At 57.9% G+C, this 24,009-nt stretch overlaps 1 protein-coding gene across 1 annotated transcript; it reads left to right on the top strand.

The window, feature by feature from the left end:
* Positions 1-943: 943 nt before the first annotated feature.
* Positions 944-23,371, top strand: trim54 (tripartite motif containing 54). The gene is made up of 10 exons (XM_031901942.1): positions 944-1,104; positions 2,540-2,721; positions 5,951-6,123; positions 9,326-9,497; positions 9,673-9,768; positions 10,041-10,274; positions 12,177-12,199; positions 18,812-18,936; positions 20,187-20,273; positions 22,400-23,371. Exons 2-10 carry the CDS (start codon positions 2,554-2,556, stop codon positions 22,405-22,407), a joined length of 1,086 nt encoding a protein of 361 aa, XP_031757802.1. The 5' UTR covers positions 944-1,104; positions 2,540-2,553; the 3' UTR covers positions 22,408-23,371.
* The last annotated feature ends 638 nt before the right edge of the window (positions 23,372-24,009 follow it).

Genomic DNA, 24,009 nt, shown 5'->3' with positions numbered 1-24,009 from the left:
CCCCCCGGCCATCCAGATGGTCTTTGTGCAAATGGCGCTGTAGCACCAGGTACAGATACACCGTCTGCAGCAAGAAGTTCCTGGGGGGTGAGGTGGGATCTTTGGCTTGTCTGGAACCAGTCTCACAATTCACCCCCAATATTCCGCTCTTGGATGTTCCTTGACAGGCCAGACCTGGGTTTTACAGCAACTGTTCCTGTGGCCTCCCATTTCCTGATTACGTTCCTTACAGTTGGAACTGACAGGTTAACCCTCTGGGATCTGAGCTGTTTGTAGCCTCCCCCTAAACCCTGTACTGAACAATCTTTGCTTTCAGATCTATTGAGAGTTGCTGTGAGGATCCCCTGCTGTCACTCAGGAGAGTCAAATAGAAGCACAACTTGCAATTGGTCACATTAAATACCTTTTGGACACACCTGCCTGTGAAGGTCAAGGCGTAACGAGCTAATCCAGCCAATTAGGTGCTGCCAGTAATCAGTACTGAGCAGTTACATTCAGCACAGTTACAAGGGGACCCACATTGTTGCACAGACAGTTTTCCCATTGGGTTTAATCCCATACAACTAATGCGGCTTCACTAAATCTCTTTGTTCAGAAACCCCCCCAGGCCCCCCCCACTTATCTTTAGTGTTTTATTGTGCTGCCTGAGAGGGGTTCCTATATATATTATAGGGGGTGGGGGGGTGCATGTGTGTATGTATATATATATATATATATGTATGTGGGGGGGGGGGTGCGTGCCTTTGTTACTGAGTCATTGTGTGAGTGTGACTCACTATCAGCTGCTCAGTGAGTGTGTGACAGCTGCACCCCAGACTTGCCCCCCCCCCCCCCCGCTCCTTATCCCTGAGCTAAATATACAGCAGGAATGCCCCCCTGCCCCCCTGCCCCCCTTCCACTCATGTCGCATTAACTCTGCCTGATAGTGGGGGGGCACAGCCTGGTGCGAGGGGCTCTGTTAGCTGCTCAGCCACTGGCACAGAAGGGTTAATCATTGGGGGGGGGCAGGAGGAAGTGACCGGAGCCTCAACACTTAGTCTCCCAGTTTGTGTATCATTTGGGGAGAGAGTTGTGAGAGCGCTCAGGGCAGGACACCCAGTACCAGTAAGTGGGGGGCACAGAACTTGGGGGGCAGCTGGGTTGGGGGGTCTGGGTGGTTGTTACAGGGTTTTTGGGTGGGAACAGTAATTTTCAGGGGTTTAGATGGGGGGGTTGCTTGGTATATTGTGGGGGGGGGGTCACAGGACTGGGGATGTTGTGTGAATTGAGGGGGGGGGCAGGGTTTTAATGTTTTTTATTTAAAACTATACAAGAGAAGATAAACTCAACTGAGACCGACAGGCCGGGCAACTTACCCTCTACTGCCCACACTCCCCAAGCGCCTGGCACAGTGGCATCAGCCTGAGGGCCCCTTGGCTGGGGAAGCTGCTAAGTGTTGGGGGTTAAGGTTGTGGGGCTGGGGGCAGTGCCCGTGGTTTGGAGAGGCAGGGGGTGAGGTTGCGGGACTGGGGGCAGTGCCCGTGGTTTGGAGAGGCAGGGGGTGAGGTTGTGGGACTGGGGGCAGTGCCCGTGGTTTGGAGAGGCAGGGGGTGAGGTTGCGGGACTGGGGGCAGTGCCCGTGGTTTGGAGAGGCAGGGGGTGAGGTTGTGGGACTGGGGGCAGTGCCCGCGGGTTAGAGAGGCAGGGGGTGAGGTTGCGGGACTGGGGGCAGTGCCCGTGGGTTGGAGAGGCAGGGGGTGAGGTTGTGGGACTGGGGGCAGTGCCCGCAGGTTAGAGAGGCAGGGGGTGAGGTTGTGGGACTGGAAGTAGTGCCCGCGGGTTAGAACGGCAGGGGGTGAGATTGTGGGACTGGGGGCAGTGCCCGCCGGTTAGAGAGGCAGGGGGTGAGGTTGCGGGACTGGGGGCAGTGCCCGCGGGTTAGAGAGGCAGGGGGTGAGGTTGCGGGATTGGGGGCAGTGCCCGCGGGTTGGAGAGGCAGGGGGTGAGGTTGTGGGACTGGGGGCAGTGCCCGCGGGTTAGAGAGGCAGGGGGTGAGGTTGCGGGACTGGGGGCAGTGCCCGCGGGTTAGAGAGGCAGGGGGTGAGGTTGCGGGACTGGGGGCAGTGCCCGCGGGTTAGAGAGGCAGGGGGTGAGGTTGCGGGATTGGGGGCAGTGCCCGCGGGTTGGAGAGGCAGGGGGTGAGGTTGTGGGACTGGGGGCAGTGCCCGCGGGTTAGAGAGGCAGGGGGTGAGGTTGCGGGACTGGGGGCAGTGCCCGCGGGTTAGAGAGGTAGGGGGTGAGGTTGCGGGATTGGGGGCAGTGCCCGCGGGTTGGAGAGGCAGGGGGTGAGGTTGTGGGACTGGGGGCAGTGCCCGCAGGTTAGAAAGGCAGGGGGTGAGGTTGCGGGACTGGGGGTGAGCATGATCAGGGTGGGGTGCTGGGGCCTCTGTGAGTGGGTGGGAGGGCACGTGGTACTGTTGGTGGGAGGATTTAGGGATGAGGGGCCCTTGGGGGGGCACATATATACCCCCAGTACATCTTGCTGCCTGTTTCTTCCTAGCATCCTGTGAGGGGATGAATTTTGCGGTGGGTTTCAAGCCTTTGGCCGGAGACACCCAGACCATGGACAACCTGGAGAAGCAGCTCATCTGCCCCATCTGCCTGGAGATGTTCACCAAACCCGTGGTGATCCTGCCCTGCCAGCACAACCTGTGCCGAAAGTGTGCCAATGATATCTTCCAGGTACCCCCTGGGGCTCTCTTGGTCTAACCCCCTGTGTGTGGCACTAACGCTATGGGACAGGGGCCATTCTTACTGTTGGGGGGGTATCTCAGGGAGGTGTCTCAGGAGGTACCGGGATCTCATTAATGACTGCCCCCCAGCAACCACAATTGAAAAAAACATAACCTCTTTATTTTATCTCAGAAAACTCTGACTGGTCGCCTCCTCTGATTGGCCAGTGAATACAGTTGGCCTCCATTGGCTGTTGGAATTCACAGACCCCCTCACTGTGGGAAATAGGCCCCGTGATACAATGCCGGATCTATTTATAAATAACCTTGTGCCAACTGCAACCAAAGTAGAATTATATAAATATAAACAGTCAGTTCCTGGCACCGGGGCATCCGTCATGCTTTGCCCTTCCCTGTAACTGAATTCCCTATAACTAGAACCTGCCTTTCCTTCATGGCACCTCTCCCCCACCTGTATTAGAGACAAGGAACAAGATGTAGGAGACTCCATAGGAGGAGGAACAACATAGAGAAGAGTCAGTAGGGGGAGGAACAAGATGTAGGAGACTCCATAGGAGGAGGAACAACATAGAGAAGAGTCAGTAGGGGGAGGAACAAGATGTAGGAGACTCCATAGGAGGAGGAACAACATAGAGAAGAGTCAGTAGGGGAGGAACAAGATGTAGGAGACTCCATAGGAGGAGGAACAACATAGAGAAGAGTCAGTAGGGGGAGGAACAAGATGTAGGAGACTCCATAGGAGGAGGAACAACATAGAGAAGAGTCAGTAGGGGGAGGAACAAGATGTAGGAGACTCCATAGGAGGAGGAACAACATAGAGAAGAGTCAGTAGGAGGAGGAACAAGATGTAGGAGACTCCATAGGAGGAGGAACAACATAGAGAAGAGTCAGTAGGGGGAGGAACAAGATGTAGGAGACTCCATAGGAGGAGGAACAACATAGAGAAGAGTCAGTAGGAGGAGGAACAAGATGTAGGAGACTCAGTAGGAGGAGGAACAACATAGAGAATAGTCAGTAGGGGGAGGAACAAGATGTAGGAGACTCAGTAGGAGGAAGAGCAACATAGAGAAGAGTCAGTAGGGGGAGGAACAAGATGTAGGAGACTCCGTAAGGAGGAGGAACAACATGGAGAAGAGTCAGTAGGGGGAGGAACAAGATGTAGGAGACTCCGTAAGGAGGAGGAACAACATGGAGAAGAGTCAGTAGGGGGAGGAACAAGATGTAGGAGACTCCGTAAGGAGGAGGAACAACATGGAAAGAGTCAGTAGGGGGAGGAACAAGATGTAGGAGACTCAGTAGGAGGAGGAACAACATAGAGAATAGTCAGTAGGGGGAGGAACAAGATGTAGGAGACTCCGTAAGGAGGAGGAACAACATAGAGAAGAGTCAGTAGGAGGAGGAACAAGATGTAGGAGACTCAGTAGGAGGAGGAACAACATAGAGAATAGTCAGTAGGGGGAGGAACAAGATGTAGGAGACTCCATAGGAGGAGGAACAACATAGAGAAGAGTCAGTAGGAGGAGGAACAAGATGTAGGAGACTCAGTAGGAGGAGGAACAACATAGAGAATAGTCAGTAGGGGGAGGAACAAGATGTAGGAGACTCAGTAGGAGGAAGAGCAACATAGAGAAGAGTCAGTAGGGGGAGGAACAAGATGTAGGAGACTCCGTAAGGAGGAGGAACAACATGGAGAAGAGTCAGTAGGGGGAGGAACAAGATGTAGGAGACTCCGTAAGGAGGAGGAACAACATGGAGAAGAGTCAGTAGGGGGAGGAACAAGATGTAGGAGACTCCGTAAGGAGGAGGAACAACATGGAAAGAGTCAGTAGGGGGAGGAACAAGATGTAGGAGACTCAGTAGGAGGAGGAACAACATAGAGAATAGTCAGTAGGGGGAGGAACAAGATGTAGGAGACTCCGTAAGGAGGAGGAACAACATGGAGAAGAGTCAGTAGGGGGAGGAACAAGATGTAGGAGACTCAGTAGGAGGAGGAACAACATAGAGAATAGTCAGTAGGGGGAGGAACAAGATGTAGGAGACTCCGTAAGGAGGAGGAACAACATAGAGAATAGTCAGTAGGGGGAGGAACAAGATGTAGGAGACTCCGTAAGGAGGAGGAACAAGATGGGGAAGAGTCAGTAGGAGGAGGAACAACATGGAGAAGAGTCAGTAGGGGGAGGAACAAGATGTAGGAGACTCCGTAAGGAGGAACAACATAGAGAAGAGTCAGTAGGGGGAGGAACAAGATGTAGGAGACGCAGTAGGAGGAGGAACAACATAGAGAATAGTCAGTAGGGGGAGGAACAAGATGTAGGAGACTCCGTAAGGAGGAGGAACAAGATGGGGAAGAGTCAGTAGGAGGAGGAACAACATGGAGAAGAGTCAGTAGGGGGAGGAACAAGATGTAGGAGACTCCGTAAGGAGGAACAACATAGAGAAGAGTCAGTAGGGGGAGGAACAAGATGTAGGAGACTCCGTAAGGAGGAACAACATAGAGAAGAGTCAGTAGGGGGAGGAACAAGATGTAGGAGACTCTGTAGGAGGAGGAACAACATAGAGAAGAGTCAGTAGGGGGAGGAACAAGATGTAGGAGACTCTGTAGGAGGAGGAACAAGATGGAGAAGAGTCAGTAGGGGGAGGAACAAGATGTAGGAGACTCTGTAGGAGGAGGAACAACATAGAGAAGAGTCAGTAGGGGGAGGAACAAGATGTAGGAGACTCTGTAGGAGGAGGAACAACATAGAGAAGAGTCAGTAGGGGGAGGAACAAGATGTAGGAGACTCTGTAGGAGGAGGAACAAGATGGAGAAGAGTCAGTAGGAGGAGGAACAACATGGAGAAGAGTCAGTAGGAGGAGGAACAACATGGAGAAGAGTCAGTAGGAGGAGGAACAATATGTAGGAGACTCAGTAGGAGTCATAGCCCCCATGATGGCATGGCCGTGCTGTCGAGGCCCCGCCTCATCTCCACCCCCATGACATCACCCCTGCCAGGCTTTCTGATCCGGCAGGGGTGACAACTCTACAACAAGGTAGGACTATTGTTGAAGCCCCTGTGTATTTGAGGGTAGAATTGGCACTGGGTGTTGGTTCTTGTCTGGAAGTGGTTTTAATGTATTAACCCAGGAGAAGGCCTCTGTATGTAGCATTGGTGGTAAAGTGCTGCATGTTATTCTGTATATAGGGGGGCAAAATCTAATTGGTGTCCTTCTGCCCCCAGGCCTCCAATCCTCTGTGGCAGTCACGAGGATCCAGCACTGTCTCCTCAGGGGGGCGATTTCGCTGCCCTTCATGCCGCCATGAGGTGGTGCTGGACAGACACGGGGTGTACGGGCTACAGAGGAACCTACTGGTGGAAAATATCATTGACATTTACAAACAGGAATCGAGCAGGTAAGTTCTGTGGGATTGGGACAGGGGCATTTATTGGTGCATAACGTACATAGGAAAGGGGCATTTACTGTGTAAGAAGGAGATTGGCTTACCTGGTAAATCCCTTCTGCGTAAGCCCATACTGTCAGTCTAGTTAAGCTCCTCTCTGGAGGCTGGACAACCCCTCAATGATCTTGCGAAGCTCCTCCTCTTCCTGTGTCTCCCTCTATCCTATCCAAAATCAGATGGAGAAGAGTTAAACACAACAAACCTGTCGAGTCAAAGTGTTTCGGGAAGGCCAGGTACCTACAGGTAGATAGTTACAGGTAGATACTACTCCTTGTGAGGCAACACCCCCGAGGGAAGGCTCAAGCCAAGGATAGACAGGGAAAGCCCCCCCCCCAGTCACCCTGAGGAGCGGGGCAACACCCCGAGGGAAGGCTCAAGCCAAGGATAGACAGGGAGAGCCCCCCCAGTCACCCTGAGGAGCGGGGCAACACCCCGAGGGAAGGCTCAAGCCAAGGATAGACAGGGAGAGCCCCCCCAGTCACCCTGAGGAGGCGGGGCAACACCCCAAGGGGAAGGCTCAAGCCAAGGATAGACAGGGAGAGCCCCCCAGTCACCCTGAGGAGCGAGGGCAACACCCCCGAGGGAAGGCTCAAGCAAGGATAGACAGGGAGAGCCCCCCCAGTCACCCTGAGGAGCGGGGCAACACCCCCGAGGGAAGGCTCAAGCCAAGGATAGACAGGGAGAGCCCCCCCAGTCACCCTGAGGAGTGGCGGCAACACCCCGAGGGAAGGCTCAAGCCAAGGATAGACAGGGAGAGCCCCCCCAGTCACCCTGAGGAGCGGGGCAACACCCGAGGGAAGGCTCAAGCCAAGGATAGACAGGAGAGCCCCCCCAGTCACCCTGAGGAGCGGGGCAACACCCCCGAGGGAAGGCTCAGCCAAGGATAGACAGGGAGAGCCCCCCCAGTCACCCTGAGGAGCGGGGCAACACCCCCGAGGGAAGGCTCAACCAAGGATAGACAGGGAGAGCCCCCCCAGTCACCCTGAGGAGCAGAGCAACACCCCGAGGGAAGGCTCAAGCCAAGGATAGACAGGGAGAGCCCCCCCCCAGTCACCCTGAGGAGCGGGGCAACACCCCGAGGGAAGGCTCAAGCCAAGGATAGACAGGGAGAGCCCCCCAGTCACCCTGAGGAGCAGAGCAACACCCCCGAGGAAGGCTCAAGCCAAGGATAGACAGGGAGAGCCCCCCCCCAGTCACCCTGAGGAGCGGGGCAACACCCCGAGGGAAGGCTCAAGCCAAGGATAGACAGGGAGAGCCCCCCAGTCACCCTGAGGAGCGGGGCAACACCCCCGAGGGAAGGCTCAAGCCAAGGATAGACAGGGAGAGCCCCCCCCCCAGTCACCCTGAGGAGCGGGGCAACACCCCCGAGGAAGCTCAAGCCAAGGATAGACAGGGAGAGCCCCCCAGTCACCCTGAGGAGCGGGGCAACACCCCGAGGGAAGGCTCAAGCCAAGGATAGACAGGGAGAGCCCCCCCAGTCACCCTGAGGAGCGGGGCAACACCCCGAGGAAGGCTCAAGCCAAGGATAGACAGGGAGAGCCCCCCCAGTCACCCTGAGGAGCGGGGCAACACCCCCGAGGGAAGGCTCAAGCCAAGGATAGACAGGGAGAGCCCCCCAGTCACCCTGAGGAGCGGGCAACACCCCCGAGGGAAGGCTCAAGCCAAGGATAGACAGGGAGAGCCCCCCCCAGTCACCCTGAGGAGCGGGGCAACACCCCGAGGGAAGGCTCAAGCCAAGGATAGACAGGGAGAGCCCCCCCAGTCACCCTGAGGACGGGGCAAACACCCCCGAGGGAAGCTCAAGCCAAGGATAGACAGGGGAGAGCCCCCCCAGTCACCCTGAGGAGCGGGGCAACACCCCCGAGGGAAGGCTCAAGCCAAGGATAGACAGGGAGAGCCCCCCCAGTCACCCTGAGGAGCGGGGCAACACCCCGAGGGAAGGCTCAAGCCAAGGATAGACAGGGAGAGCCCCCCCCAGTCACCCTGAGGAGTGGGCAACACCCCCGAGGAAGGCTCAAGCCAAGGATAGACAGGGAGAGCCCCCCCAGTCACCCTGAGGAGCGGGGCAACACCCCGAGGAAGGCTCAAGCAAGGATAGACAGGGAGAGCCCCCCCAGTCACCCTGAGGAGCGGGGCAACACCCCCGAGGGAAGGCTCAAGCCAAGGATAGACAGGGAGAGCCCCCCCCAGTCACCCTGAGGAGCGGGGGCAACACCCCCGAGGGAAGGCTCAAACCAAGGATAGACAGGGAGAGCCCCCCCAGTCACCCTGAGGAGCAGAGCAACACCCCCGAGGGAAGGCTCAAGCCAAGGATAGACAGGGAGAGCCCCCCCCCAGTCACCCTGAGGAGCGGGGCAACACCCCGAGGGAAGGCTCAAGCCAAGGATAGACAGGAGAGCCCCCCCAGTTCACCCTGAGGAGCAGAGCAAACACCCCCGAGGGAAGGCTCAAGCCAAGGATAGACAGGGAGAGCCCCCCCCCCAGTCACCCCTGAGGAGCGGGGCAACACCCCGAGGGAAGGCTCAAGCCAAGGATAGACAGGGAGAGCCCCCCCAGTCACCCTGAGGAGCGGGGCAACACCCCCGAGGGAAGGCTCAAGCCAAGGATAGACAGGGAGAGCCCCCCCCCCAGTCACCCTGAGGAGCGGGGCAACACCCCGAGGGAAGGCTCAAGCCAAGGATAGACAGGGAGAGCCCCCCCAGTCACCCTGAGGAGCGGGGCAACACCCCCGAGGGAAGGCTCAAGCCAAGGATAGACAGGGAGAGCCCCCCCAGTCACCCTGAGGAGCGGGGCAACACCCCGAGGGAAGGCTCAAGCCAAGGATAGACAGGGAGGAGCCCCCCCAGTCACCCTGAGGAGCGGGGCAACACCCCCGAGGGAAGGCTCAAGCAAGATAGACAGGGAGAGCCCCCCCAGTCACCCTGAGGAGCGGGGCAACACCCCCGAGGGAAGGCTCAAGCCAAGGATAGACAGGGAGAGCCCCCCCAGTCACCCTGAGGAGCGGGGCAACACCCCCGAGGGAAGGCTCAAGCCAACTTAACTCCCAGTAGACCATACGCATAAAGATTAAGCCCTGTAGGGTAAAGAGTAGTCACTACATAGAAGGGCAAACCAGCACCAAATCCTTTCTGAACTGTATTCCCCCCCTGCCTAGGCCCATGAACCCCAAATCTGAGCAGCACCTCATGTGTGAGGAACATGAGGATGAGAAGATCAACATCTACTGCCTGAGCTGCGAGGTACCGACCTGCTCTATGTGCAAAGTGTTTGGGGCCCATAAAGACTGCGAGGTGGCCCCTCTCTCCAACATCTACAAACGACAGAAGGTACCAGGGGGCGGGGAATGGGAGGGGTTTGGGGCCCTATATCATTAACCTCATGCTGGAGCCAATCATAGGGCACTACATTGGGGATCAGCTTCAACTCAGCCAATCACAGTGATCTTATTGATGCAAAATGTAGTGGGGAATGTGGGGTCACCTGATATTGCTGTACCCCCAGAGTGAGCTGAGTGACGGCATTGCCATGCTGGTGGCAGGAAACGACCGGATCCAGGCGATCATCTCCCAGATGGAGGAGATCTGCAAGAGCATCGAGGTGAGTCTGAGGGCCCCATGGGCAGGGCGGGGTTTGTAATAGAGTGGGTGGAGTCAGTGTGGGAGATGCATAATGGGGGTGTTTTCAGATGAGGAGGGATCAGAGGGGGGCTCTTTTCTTTGGGGACCCATTTGTATTTGGCAGGGTTCGCCTCTCAGGGTGCCCTACAGGACCAATGTGCTACTAACTGGGGCTCCCTGGGGGAGGGGCCTGCGTACCCATGATTACTAATGGCAGAGCTGTGACGGTACCTTGTGCCCAATCCCCTGCAGGATAACAGCCGCCGGCAGAAGCAGCTCCTCAGCCAACGCTTCGACTCCCTCTATAACATCCTGGAGGAGCGCAAGAAGGAACTGCTGCAAGTGGTTACCCGGCAACAGGAGGAGAAACTGCAGTGTGTGCGGGGGCTCATCCGCAAGCATGGGGACCACCTAGAGGGCACCTCCAAACTGGTAGAGTCTTCCATTCAGTCCATGGAGGAGCCACAAATGGCAGCCTTCCTGCAGGTACAGAGCCCCTCCTATGCTGATGGTGAGATCCCCATTCCTCCCCACCCCCAATGTATCACTCATTCCCCCTCTCTTGGTAGGGAACCCCATAACCTGACTGCCCTTACAGTAAGGAACCCCTTCCTATGCTGATGGTGAGATCCCCTTTCCTCCCCACCCCCAATGTATCACTCATTCCCCCTCTCTTGGTAGGGAACCCCATAACCTGACTGCCCCTTACAGTAAGGAACCCCTTCCTATGCTGATGGTGAGATCCCCTTTCCTCCCACCCCCAATGTATCACTCATCCCCCCTCTCTTGGTAGGGAACCCATAACCTGACTGCCCTTACAGTAAGGAACCCTTCCTATGCTGATGGTGAGATCCCCTTTCCTCCCCACCTTCAATGTATCACTCCATTCCCCCTCTCTTGGTAGGGAACCCCATAACCTGACTGCCCTTACAGTAAGGAACCCCTTCCTATGCTGATTGGTGAGATCCCCTTTCCTCCCCACCCCCAATGTATCACTCATTCCCCTCTCTGGGTAGGGAACCCCATAACCTGACTGCCCTTACAGTAAGGAACCCCTTCCTATGCTGATGGTGAGATCCCCTTTCCTCCCCACCCCCAATGTATCACTCATTCCCCCTCTCTGGGTAGGAACCCCATAACCTGACTGCCCTTACAGTAAGGAACCCCTTCCTATGCTGATAGTGAGATCCCCATTCCTCCCCACCGCCCAATGTATCACTCATTCCCCCCTCTCTTGGTAGGGAACCCCATAACCTGACTGCCCTTACAGTAAGGAACCCCTTCCTATGCTGATGGTGAGATCCCCTTTCCTCCCCACCCCCAATGTATCACTCATTCCCCCCTCTCTGGGTAGGGAACCCCATAACCTGACTGCCCTTACAGTAAGGAACCCCTTCCTATGCTGATGGTGAGATCCCCTTTCCTCCCCCCCAATGTATCACTCATTCCCCCTCTCTGGGTAGGGAACCCCATAACCTGACTGCCCTTACAGTAAGGACTCCTTCCTATGCTGATGTGAGATCCCTTCCTCCCCCCCAATGTATCACTCATTCCCTCTCTTGGTAGGGAACCCCATAACCTGACTGCCCTTACAGTAAGGAACCCCTTCCTATGCTGATGGTGAGATCCCCATTCCTCCCCCCCCAATGTATCACTCATCCCCCTCTCGGGTAGGGAATCCCATAACCTGACTGCCCTTAAAACAGTAAGGAACCCCTTCCTATGCTGAATGTGAGATCCCCTTCCTCCCCACCCCCAATGTATCACTCATTTCCCCTCTCTGGTAGGGAACCCCATAACCTGACTGCCCTTACAGTAAGGAACCCCTTCCTATGCTGATGGAGATCCCCTTTCCTCCCCACCCCCAATGTATCACTCATTCCCCTCTCTGAGGCGAAATCCCATAACCTGACTGCCCTTACAGTAAGGAACCCCTTCCTATGCTGATGGTGAGATCCCCTTTCCTCCCCACCCCCAATGTATCACTCATTCCCCCTCTCTGGGTAGGGAACCCCATAACCTGACTGCCCTTACAGTAAGGAACCCCTTCCTATGCTGATGGTGAGATCCCCTTTCCTCCCCACCAATGAATGTAGTTTAGACGGTGTCTGTATTGGCCCAATATCTGGTTTTGTTGCTGGGAGGGGCATCACATTTGACCTCAGGAAATACATAGTGTCAATGCCAATAAAATGATCAGCTCCCTTAATGCATTTAGTTGTGTTTCTCTGTACCTTCTCCCTGTTCCCTGTAACTAAGCAGGCATATTTATGGGGTGCCTGTATAATTCTAGGTGCAGGTAGAACAGAGAGTGACACAGGGGGTAGAATTTGTACCTACATGAGTGCCGAGTTTCTCACAAAGCTTTGTCTCTCCTCTCTCTCACAGAATGCCAAGGAGCTGATCAAGAAGTGAGTTTCAACTGTCTCTTCTTTACTTTGCCCGGGGTGTCTGCACCCACTCAGTAGCCCCACCCCCCCAGGCCCCAACTGGCAGGGGGGGCTGTAAGGTGCCACAGACAGTCACTATTTATTGGGCTGGGGGGGGGGCTGTTTGTGCCTCTGGGTACTGGGATGCCGCCGGGGGGCTGTAAGGTGCCACAGACAGTCACTATTTATTGGGCTGGGGGGGGGGCTGTTTGTGCTCTGGGTACTGGGAATGCCAGGGGGGCTGTAAGGTGCCACAGACAGTCACTATTTATTGGGACTGGGGGGGGTGCTGTTTGTGCCTCGTGGGTATGGAATGCGGGGGGGCTGTAAGGTGCCACAGACAGTCACTATTTATTGGGCTGGGGGGCTTGTTTGTGCCTCGGGTACTGGGAATGCCGGGTCGGGGCTGTAAGTTGCCACAGACAGTCACTATTTATTGGCTGGGGGCGGGGCTGTTTGTGCCTCTGGGTACTGGGAATGCCAGGGCTGTAAGGTGCCACAGACAGTCACAATTTATTGGGCTGGGGGGGCTGTTTGTGCCTCTGGGTACTGGGAATGCCAGGGGGGCTGTAAGGTGCCACAGACAGTCACTATTTTAAAATGGGCTGGGGGGGGGGCGTTTTGTTGCCTCTGGGTACTGGATGCCAGGGGGGCTGTAAGGTGCCACAGAGGCAGTCACTGATTATTGGCTGGGGGGGCTGTTTGTGCCTCTGGGTACTTGGAATGCCAGGGGGGCTGTAAGGTGCCACAGACAGTCACTATTTTATTGGGCTGGGGGGGCTGTTTGTGCCTCTGGGTACTGGGAATGCCAGGGGGGCTGTAAGGTGCCACACACTCACTATTTAATTTGGGCTGGGGGGCTGTTTGTGCCTCTGGGTACTGGAATGCCGGGGGGGCTGTAAGGTGCCACAGACAGTCACTATTTATTGGGCTGGGGGTCCCGGGCTTTGTGCCTCTGGGTACTGGGAATGCCAGGGGGGCTGTAAGGTGCCACAGACAGTCACTATTTATTGGGCTGGGGGGGGCTGTTTGTGCCTCTGGGTACTGGAATGCCAGGGGGCTGTAAGGTGCACAGACGTCACTATTTATTGGGCTGGGGGGGGGCTGTTTGTGCCTCTGGGTACTGGGAAATGCCAGGGGGGCTGTAAGGTGCCACAGTCACTATTTATTGGGCTTGGGGGGGGCTGTTTGTGTCTCTGGACTGGGAATGCCAGGGGGGCCGTAAGCGTGCCACAGACACTCACTATTTAATTGGGCTGGGGGGCTGTTTGGTGCCTCTGGGTACTGGAAATGCCAAGGGGGGCTGTAAGGTGCCACAGACAGTCACTATTTATTGGCCTGGGGGGGGCTGTTTGTCTCTGGGTACTGGAATGCCAGGGGGGCTGTAAGGTGCCACAGTCACTATTTATTGGGCTGGGGGGGGGGCCTGTTTGTGTCTCTGGTACTGGGAATGCCAGGGGCTGTAAGGTGCCACAGACAGGTTCACTATTTATTGGGCTGGGGGGGGGGCTGTTTGTGCCTCTGGGTACTGGGAATCGCAGGGGGGCTGTAAGGTGCCACAGACACACTCACTATTTATTGGGCTGGGGGGGCTGTTTGTGCCTCTGGGTACTGGGAATGCCAGGGGGGCTGGTGCCACAGGTCACTAGTTATGGGCTGGGGGCTGTTTGTGCCTCTGGGTACCTGGGAATGCCAGGGGGGCTGTAAGGTGCCAGCAGACAGTCACTATTTATTGGCTGGGGGGGGGCTGTTTGTGCCCTCGGGTACTGGGAATGCCGGGGGGGCTGTAAGGTGCCACAGACAGTCACTATTTATTGGGCTGGGGGGGCTGTTTGTGCCTCTGGGTACTTGGAATGCCAGGGGGGCTGTAAGGTGCCACAGACAGTCACTATTTATTGGGCTGGGGGGTGTTTGTGCCTCTGGGTACTGGGAATGCCAGGGGGGCTGTAAGGTGCCACAGACAGTCACTATTTATTTGGCTGGGGGGGGCTGTTTGTGCTCTGGGTACTGGGAATGCCAGGGGGGGCTGTAAGGTGCCACAGACAGTCACTATTTATTGGGCTGGGAGGGGGGGGGTGTTTGTGCCTCTGGGTACTGGGAATGCCAGGGGGGCTGGTAAGGTGCCACAGACAGTCACTATTTATTGGGCTGCGTTGGGGCTGTTTGTGCCTCTGGGTAACTGGGAATGCCAGGGGGGGCTGTAAGGTGCCACAGACAGTCACTATTTGTTGGGCTGGGGGGGGGCTGTTTGTGCCTCTGGGTACTGGGAAGCCAGGGGGGCTGTAAGGTGCCACAGACACTCACTATTTTTGGGCTGGGGGGGCTGTTTGTGCCTCTGGGTACTGGGAATGCCGGGGGGCTGTAAGGTGCCACAGTCACTATTTATTGGGCTGGGGGGGGGGCTGTTTGTGTCTCTGGGTACTGGGAATCCGGGGGGGCTGTAAGGTGCCACAGACACTCACTATTATTGGGGCTGGGGGGCGTTGTGCCTCTGGGTACGGGATGCCGGGGGGGCTGTAAGGTGCCACAGACAGTCACTATTTATTGGGCTGGGTGGGGGCTGTTTGTGCCTCTGGGTACTGGAATGCCAGGGGGCTGTAGGTGCCACAGAGTCACTATTTATGGGCTGGTGGGGGGCTGTTTGTGCCTCTGGTACTGGGAATGCAGGGGGCTGTAAGGTGCCACAGACACCCCCCTTCACTATTTATTGGGCTGGGGGGGGCTGTTTGTGCCTCTGGGTACTGGGAATGCCAGGGGGCCTGTAAGGTGCCACAGACACTCACTATTTATTGGGCTGGGGGGGGGGCTGTTTGTGCCTCTGGGTACTGGGAATGCCGGGGGGTTTGTAAGGTGCCACAGACAGTCACTATCTATTGGGGGCTGGGGGGCTGTTTGTGCCTCTGGGTACTGGAATTGCCGGGGGGGGCTGTAAGGTGCCACACAGACAGTCACTATTTATTGGGGCGGGGGGGCTGTTTGTGCCTCTGGGTACTGGGAATGCCGGGGGGCTGTAAGGTGCCACAGACGGGGGGGGGCTGTTTGTGCCTCTGGGTACTGGGAATGCCGGGGGCTGTAAGGTGCCACAGACAGTCACTATTTATTGGGCTGGGGGGGGGCTGTTTGTGCCTCTGGGTACTGGGAATGCCGGGGGGGTAGGTGCCACAGACAGTCACTATTTATTGGGCTGGGGGGGGGCTGTTTGTGCCTCTGGGTACTGGGAATGCCAGGGGGGCTGTAAGGTGCCACAGACAGTCACTATTTAATGGGCTGGGGGGGGGCTGTTTGTGCCTCTGGGTACTGGGAATGCCGGGGGGCTGTAAGGTGCCACAGACAGTCCTATTTATTGGGCTGGGGGGGGGGTGTGTGCCTCTGGGTACTGGGAATGCCAGGGGGGCTGTAAGGTGCCACAGACAGTCACTATTTATTGGGCTGGGGGGGGGCTGTTTGTGCCTCTGGGTACTGGGAATGCCGGGGGGGCTGTAAGGTGCCACAGACAGTCACTATTTATTGGGCTGGGGGGGGTTGTGTGCCTCTGGGTACTGGGAATGCCGGGGGGCTGTAAGGTGCCACAGACAGTCACTATTTATTGGGCTGGGGGGGGTGTTTGTGCCTCTGGGTACTGGGAATGCCAGGGGGGCTGTAAGGTGCCACAGACAGTCACTATTATTGGGCTGGGGGGGGGCTGTTTGTGCCTCTGGGTACTGGAATGCCGGGGGGGCTGTAAGGTGCCACAGACAGTCACTATTTATTGGGCTGGGGGGGGCTGTTGTGCCTCTGGGTACTGGGAATGCCAGGGGGGCTGTAAGGTGCCACAGACAGTCACTATTTATTGGGCTGGGGGGGCTGTTTGTGCCTCTGGGTACTGGGAATGTGCCCGGGGGGGGCTGTAAGGTGCCACAGACAGTCACTATTTATTGGGCTGGGGCGGGGCTGTTTGTGCCTCTGGGTACTGGGAATGCCGGGGGGGCTGTAAGGTGCCACAGACAGTCACTATTTATGGCTGGGGGGGGCTGTTTGTGCCTCTGGGTACTGGGAATGCCGGGGGCTGCTGTAAGGTGCCACAGACAGTCACTATTTATTGGGCTGGGGGGGGGCTGTTTGTGCCTCTGGTACTGGGAATGCCAGGGGGGCTGTAAGGTGCCACAGACAGTCACTATTTATTGGGCTGGGGGGGGCTGTTTGTGCCTCTGGGTACTGGGAATGCCAGGGGGGCTGTAAGGTGCCACAGACAGTCACTATTTATTGGGCTGGGGGGGCTGTTTGTGCCTCTGGGTACATGGAATGCCAGGGGGGCTGTAAGGTGCCACAGACAGTCACTATTTATTGGGCTGGGGGGGCTGTTTGTGCCTCTGGGTACTGGGAATGCCAGGGGGGCTGTAAGGTGCCACAGACAGTCACTATTTATTGGGCTGGGGGGGCTGTTTGTGCCTCTGGGTACTGGGAATGCCAGGGGGCGTAATGGTCACAGACAGTCACTATTTATTGGGCTGGGGGGGCTGTTTGTGCCTCTGGGTACTGGGAATGCCGGGGGGGGCTGTAAGGTGCCACAGACAGTCAGCTATTTATTGGGCTGGGGGGGCTGTTTGTGCCTCTGGGTACTGGGAGCCCGGGGGGGGGGCTGTAAGGTGCCACAGACAGTCACTATTTATTGGCTGGGGGGGCTGTTGTGCCTCTGGGTAACTGGGAATGCCAGGGGGGCTGTAAGGTGCCACAGACAGTCACTATTTATTGGGCTGGGGCTGTTTGTGCCTCTGGGTACTGGGAATGCCAGGGGGGAGGCTGTAAGGTGCCACAGACAGTCACTATTTATTGGGCTGGGGGGGCTGTTTGTGCCTCTGGGTACTGGGAATGCAGGGGGGCTGTAAGGTGCCACAGACAGTCACTATTTATTGGGCTGGGGGGGCTGTTTGTGCCTCTGGGTACTGGGAATGCCGGGGGGGTGGGGCTGTAAGGTGCCACAGACAGTCACTATTTATTGGGCGGGGGGGCTGTTTGTGCCTCTGGTACTGGGAATGCCGGGGGGGGGCTGTAAGGTGCCACAGACAGTCACTATTTATTGGGCTGGGGGGGGCTGTTTGTGCCTCTGGGTACTGGGAATGCCAGGGGGGCTGTAAGGTGCCACAGACAGTCACTATTTATTGGGCTGGGGGGCTGTTTGTGCCTCTGGGTACTGGGAATGCCAGGGGGGCTGTAAGGTGCCACAGACAGTCACTATTTATTGGGCTGGGGGGGGGGGGCTGTAAGGTGCACCAGACAGTCACTATTTATTGGGCTGGGGGGGGGGGGGCTGTAAGGTGCCACAGACAGTCACTATTTATTGGGCGGGGGGGGGGGGGGGCTGTAAGGTGCCACAGACAGTCACTATTTATTGGGCTGGGGGGCTGTTTGTGCCTCTGGGTACTGGGAATGCCAGGGGGGCTGTAAGGTGCCACAGACAGTCACTATTTATTGGGCGGGGGGGGGGCTGTTTGTGCCTCTGGGTACTGGGAATGCCATGGGGGGGGGGGCTGTAAGGTGCCACAGACAGTCACTATTTATTGGGCCGGGGGGGCTGTTTGTGCCTCTGGGTACTGGGAATGCCAGGGGGGCTGTAAGGTGCCACAGACAGTCACTATTTATTGGGCTGGGGGGGGGCTGTTTGTGCCTCTGGGTACTGGGAATGCCAGGGGGGCTGTAAGGTGCCACAGCAGTCACTATTTATTGGCTGGGGGGGGCTGTTGTGCCTCTGGGTACTGGGAATGCCAGGGGGGCTGTAAGTGCCACAGACAGTCACTATTATTGGGCTGGGGGGGGCTGTTGTGCCTCTGGGTACTGGAATGCCAGGGGGGCTGTAAGGTGCCCAACAGAACAGTCCCACTATTTATTGGGCTGGGGGGGCTGTTTGTGCCTCTGGGTACTGGGAATGCCAGGGGGCTGTAAGGTGCCACAGACAGTCACTATTTATTGGCTGGGGGGGGCTGTTTGTGCCTCTGGGTACTGGGAATGCCAGGGGGGCTGTAAGGTGCCACAGACAGTCACTATTTATTGGGCTGGGGGGGCTGTTTTGTGCCTCTGGGGTACTGGGAATGCCACGGGGGGGGGCTGTAAGGTGCCACAGACAGTCACTATTTATTGGCTGGGGGGGCTGTTTGTGCTCTGGGTACTGGGAATGCCAGGGGGGGCTGTAAGGTGCCACAGACAGTCACTATTTATTGGGCTGGGGGGGGGCTGTTTGTGCCTCTGGGTACTGGGAATGCCAGGGGGGGCTGATAAGGTGCCACAGACAGTCACTTTTTATTGGGGCTGCGGGGGGCTGGTTTGTGCCTCTGGTACTGGGGAATGCCAAGGGGGGGCCTGTAATGGTGGCCACCAGACAGTCCACTATTTATTGGGCTGGGGGGGGGCTGTTTGTGCCTCTGGGTACTGGGAATGCCAGGGGGGCTGTAAAGGTGGCCACAGACAGTCACTATTTATTGGGCTGGGGGGGGCTGTTTGTGCCTCTGGGTACTGGGAATGCCAGGGCCTACAGAGATAGCTAGGGCGCAACACTCACTCACACTCACACTCACATTACTGGGTTCCACACTAAGCTCTATATTTGCTCCATTAATACAGGATCACAGAGATGTCCAAGGTCTCCACCATTGACCGCCCGGAGCCCGGATATGAGAATATGGACCATTTCTCCGTCAATGTGGATTATGTCTCAGAGATGCTACGAACCATTGATTTCCAGTCAGGTGGGGCAATATCCCATCACTAGGGGGCAGTAGAGTTGGGGTCAGACAAGCAGTAGGGAGAAACATTCCAGTCTCCTACCTCCCTTCTCCCATCTGCAGCCCCCCAGCCTCATTCCCACTCTGCAGCCCCCCAGTCTCATTCCCACTGGGCAGCCCCCCAGCCTCATTCCCACTCGGCAGCCCCCCAGCCTCATTCCCACTCGGCAGCCCCCCAGTCTCATTCCCACTGGGCAGCCCCCCAGCCTCATTCCCACTCTGCGGCCCCCCAGCCTCATTCCCACTCTGCGGCCCCCCAGCCTCATTCCCACTCTGCGGCCCCCCAGCCTCATTCCCACTCTGCAGCCCTCCAGCCTCATTCCCACTCTGCAGCCCCCCAGGCTCATTCCCACTCGGCAGCCCCCCAGCCTCATTCCCACTGGCAGCCCCCCAGCCTCATTCCCACTCTGCAGCCCCCCAGCCTCATTCCCACTCGGCAGCCCCCCAGTCTCATTCCCACTCGGCAGCCCCCAGTCTCATTCCCACTCGGCGACGAGCCCCCAGTCTCATTCCCACTCCACTACCCAACCCTCGCAGCCCCATCCTTCCCACTCGGCAGCCCCCCAGTCTCATTCCCACTCTGCAGTCATTCCCACTCTGCAGCCCCCCAGCCTCATTCCCACTCGGCAGCCCCCCAGCCTCATTCCCACTCGGCAGCCCCCCAGCCTCATTCCCACTCGGCAGCCCCGCCAGTCTCATTCCCACTCTGCACCCCCCAGTCTCTTTCCCACTTCGGGCAGCCCCCCAGCCTCATTCCCGCTCTGCAGCCCCCCAGCCTCATTCCCGCTCTGCAGCCCCCCAGCCTCATTCCCGCTCGGCAGCCCCCCAGCCTCATTCCCGCTCGGCAGCCCCCCAGCCTCATTCCCGCTCGGCAGCCCCCCAGCCTCATTCCCGCTCTGCAGCCCCCCAGCCTCATTTCCCGCGCTCGGCAGCCCCCAAGCCTCATTCCGCTCGGCAGCCCCGCAGCCTCATTCCCGCTCGGCAGCCCCCCAGCCTCATTCCCACTCGGCAGCCCCAGCCCTTCCCCAGCCCCAGCCTCATTCCCACTCTGCAGCCCCCCAGCCTCTCTCCCATTGTTAGCCCCCCAGCAGAGGTGTTAGGGCCCATAGCAAAGGGTTGGTACTGGGGGGGAGGGTAACAAAACCCCCATTACAGGGAGGGAGGGTGGGCAGAAAGGAGTCAGTAGAACCAACATGGCTGCCCTTCTGTGTCAGGTGCCTCAGGGCAGGAAGAAGAAGAAGCCATTGATACAGAAGAGACAGAGACTGTTGGGGAGGAAGATCGGACAGAACCTACAGAAGGTGAGAGATACACAGACCCCAGGTTATTTCTACCCTTGTGCCCCTCCTGTATTTCTGCCCTGCCTACCTGCCCCCAGAGGCACGACCACATCTGAGCACCCAGAAGTCTCTGTCACCCTAGGGTGCCTCCAGCCCGGTGTTTCACTAGCCAGTAAAATACCCCCAACTTGTCTTTCTGCCCCGGGTGCCTCCTAGGGAAGGGCCAGACAGATGACATCAGGGTTAGGGCAGATGACATTTAGGGGCAGAGTGATTATGGGAGGGGGCGGAGTCATGGTGCAACAGGCGGGGTTTGGCCACAATGCAAGGTTCTGCTGCTAGAGTTTATCTGTGAATCGGACCCTAGTGGCTCCGATACATCCCAGGTCCCCCCAAGCTCCTCCTCTAATCCCCTGGCACCTGGTGGGGCCTGGGGAGTGTCTGTATTATATGTGGGGCGGGGCCTGGGGAGTGTCTGTATTATATGTGGGGCGGGGCCTGGGGAGTGTCTGTATTATATGTGGGGCGGGGCCTGGGGAGTGTCTGTATTATATGTGGGGCGGGGCCTGGGGAGTGTCTGTATTATATGTGGGGTGGGGCCTGGGGAGTGTCTGTATTATATGTGGGGTGGGGCCCTGGGGAGTGTCTGTATTATATGTGGGGCGGGGCCTGGGAGTGTCTGTATTATATGTGGGGCGGGGCCTGGGGAGTGTCTGTATTATATGTGGGGTGGGGCCTGGGGAGTGTCTGTATTATATGTGGGGTGGGGCCTGGGGAGTGTCTGTATTATATGTGGGGCGGGGCCTGGGGAGTGTCTGTATTATATGTGGGGCGGGGCCTGGGGAGTGTCTGTATTATATGTGGGGCGGGGCCTGGGGAGTGTCTGTATTATATGTGGGGTGGGGCCTGGGGAGTGTCTGTATTATATGTGGGGAGGGGCCTGGGGAGTGTCTGTATTATATGTGGGGCGGGGCCTGGGGAGTGTCTGTATTATATGTGGGGTGGGGCCTGGGAGTGTCTGTATTATATGTGGGGCGGGGCCTGGGGAGTGTCTGTATTATATGTGGGAGCGGGGCCTGGGGAGTGTCTGTATTATATGTGGGGTGGGGCCTGGGGAGTGTCTGTATTATATGTGGGGCGGGGCCTGGGGAGTGTCTGTATTATATGTGGGGCGGGGCCTCGGGAGAGTCTGTATTATATGTGGGGCGCGGCCTAGGGAGTGTTTGTATTATATGTGGGGCGGGGCCTGGGGAGTGTCTGTATTATATGTGGGGCGGGCCTGGGGAGTGTCTGTATTATATGTGGGGCGGGGCCTGGGGAAGTGTCTGTATTATATGTGGGGCGGGGCCTCGGGAGTGTCTGTATTATATGTGGGAGCGGGGCCTGGGGAGTGTCTGTATTATATGTGGGGCGGGGCCTGGGGAGTGTCTGTATTATATGTGGGGCGGAGCCTGGGGAGTGTCTGTATTATATGTGGGGCGGGGCCTGGGGAGTGTCTGTATTATATGTGGGGCGGGGCCTGGGGAGTATCTGTATTATATGTGGGGCGGGGCCTAGGGAGTGTTTGTATTATATGTGGGGCGGGGCCTGCAGAGTGTCTGTAATATATTCAGGGCATGGCTTGGGGAGTGTGCGTTAGTGAGCTGGGAGTGTGCGTTAGTGAGCTGGGAGTGTGCGTTAGTGAGCTGGCTGGGCGCTTGTGCGTTAGTGAGCTGGGAGTGTGCGTTAGTGAGTTGGCTGGGCGCTTGTGCGTTAGTGAGCTGGGAGTGGGCGTTAGTGAGCTGGCTGGGCGCTTGTGCGTTAGTGAGCTGGGAGTGTGCGTTAGTGAGCTGGGAGTGTGCGTTAGTGAGCTGGGAGTGTGCGTTAGTGAGCTGGCTGGGCACTTGTGCGTTAGTGAGCTGGGAGTGTGCGTTAGTGAGCTGGGAGTGTGCGTTAGTGAGCTGGGAGTGTGCGTTAGTGAGCTGGGAGGGTGCGTTAGTGAGCTGGCTGGGCGCTTGTGCGTTAGTGAGCTGGGAGGGTGCGTTAGTGAGCTGGGAGTGTGCGTTAGTGAGCTGGGAGGGTGCGTTAGTGAGCTGGCTGGGCGCTTGTGCGTTAGTGTGTGGATACTTGCGCTTGGGTAATAATTGTGGCTCTTCTGTCCCTTTCAGGCCACTGATGACCCTGAGTGTGAGTGTTGCACTACAGACTGTATCACACGCCGCGCACACTCAGCCTCCTGCCCCCGTGGCACAATAAATAGCCAGAGATCCCCACCTGACTGCTGGAAGCCCCCTTATTGGCTGAGGAGCACTGAGTGAGCCGTGGGGGCAGAAGTGGCACGCGGGGGGGTTACACACTCACCCTTTGCACCAATATCAGGGAATAGAGGGACTTGGGGAGGGGCACAGCCATCAGGGGAGGGGTAACTGGGCCGGTCCATTCCTTACCTGGGCCCCAAATGTAATATTCAGGGGGCTGTACGGGGCCCAGGGGCCACTAGGGTATCTGGCACTAGATCTCCCCCGGGCATGGGACTGGCACTAGATCTCCCCGGGCATGGGGCTGGCACTAGATCCCCCCGGGCATGGGACTGGCACTAGATCTCCCCGGGCATGGGACTGGCACTAGATCTCCCCGGGCATGGGACTGGTACTAGATCTCCCCCGGGCATGGGACTGGCACTAGATCTCCCCGGGCATGGGACTGGCACTAGATCTCCCCGGGCATGGGGCTGGCACTAGATCCCCCCGGGCATGGGACTGGCACTAGATCTCCCCGGGCATGGGGCTGGCACTAGATCTCCCCGGGCATGGGACTGGTACTAGATCTCCCCGGGCGTGGGACTGGCACTAGAGCTCCCCGGGCGTGGGACTGGCACTAGATCTCCCCGGGCATGGGACTGGCACTAGATCTCCCCGGGCATGGGACTGGCACTAGATCTCCCCGGGCATAGGACTGGCACTAGATCTCCCCGGGCATGGGACTGGCACTAGATCTCCCCGGGCATGGGACTGGCACTAGATCTCCCAGGGCATGGGACTGGCACTAGATCTCCCCGGGCATGGGACTGGCACTAGATCTCCCCGGGCATAGGACTGGCACTAGATCTCCCCGGGCATGGGGACTGGCACTAGATCCCCCCGGGCATGGGACTGGCACTAGATCTCCCGGCCCCGCCCGGCATGGACTGCCAATCCCCGGGCATGGGACTGGCACTAGATCTCCCCGGGCATAGGACTGGCACTAGATCTCCCCGGGCATGGGACTGGCACTAGATCCCCCTGGGCATGGGACTGGCACTAGATCTCCCCGGGCATGGGACTGGCACTAGATCTCCCCGGGCATGGGACTGGCACTAGATCCCCCTGGGCATGGGACTGGCACTAGATCTCCCCGGGCATGGGACTGGCACTAGATCTCCCCGGGCATGGGACTGGCAGAGGGAGATGGCCCATGGGGTTAAACCTGCGCTACCTTGGGTGACTAGCCATAGTGTAACACTAATATCCAGGGTTGGACTGGAGGGGTGCGGGACCCCCAGAGCTGCCCCCAGAGTTGCCCCCCAGAGTTGCCCCCCAGAGTTGCCCCCCAGAGCTGCCCTCCAGAGCTGCCCCCCAGAGCTGCCCCCCAGAGCTGCCCCCCAGAGTTGCCCCCCAGAGTTGCCCCCCAGAGCTGCCCCCCAGAGTTGCCCCCCAGAGCTGCCCCCCAGGGACCCCCAGAGCTGCCCCCCAGGGACCCCCAGAGCTGCCCCCCAGGGACCCCCAGAGCTGCCCCCCAG

Source organism: Xenopus tropicalis, chromosome 5 (genome assembly GCF_000004195.4).
Source record: "Xenopus tropicalis strain Nigerian chromosome 5, UCB_Xtro_10.0, whole genome shotgun sequence".
NCBI lineage: Eukaryota > Metazoa > Chordata > Amphibia > Anura > Pipidae > Xenopus > Xenopus tropicalis.
The sequence above is the reverse complement of the archived record's forward strand: the minus strand, read 5'-3'. Positions and strand labels throughout refer to the sequence as shown.

Bases quoted from the DNA above. Each gene is read 5' to 3' on its own strand.
- trim54 (XM_031901942.1), top strand. From the start codon at position 2,554: ATGAATTTTGCGGTGGGTTTCAAGCCTTTGGCCGGAGACACCCAGACC. The intron at 9,769-10,040 runs GTGAGTCTGAGG...AATCCCCTGCAG, and splicing joins AGATCTGCAAGAGCATCGAG to GATAACAGCCGCCGGCAGAA. The intron at 10,275-12,176 runs GTACAGAGCCCC...TCTCTCTCACAG, and splicing joins AAATGGCAGCCTTCCTGCAG to AATGCCAAGGAGCTGATCAA.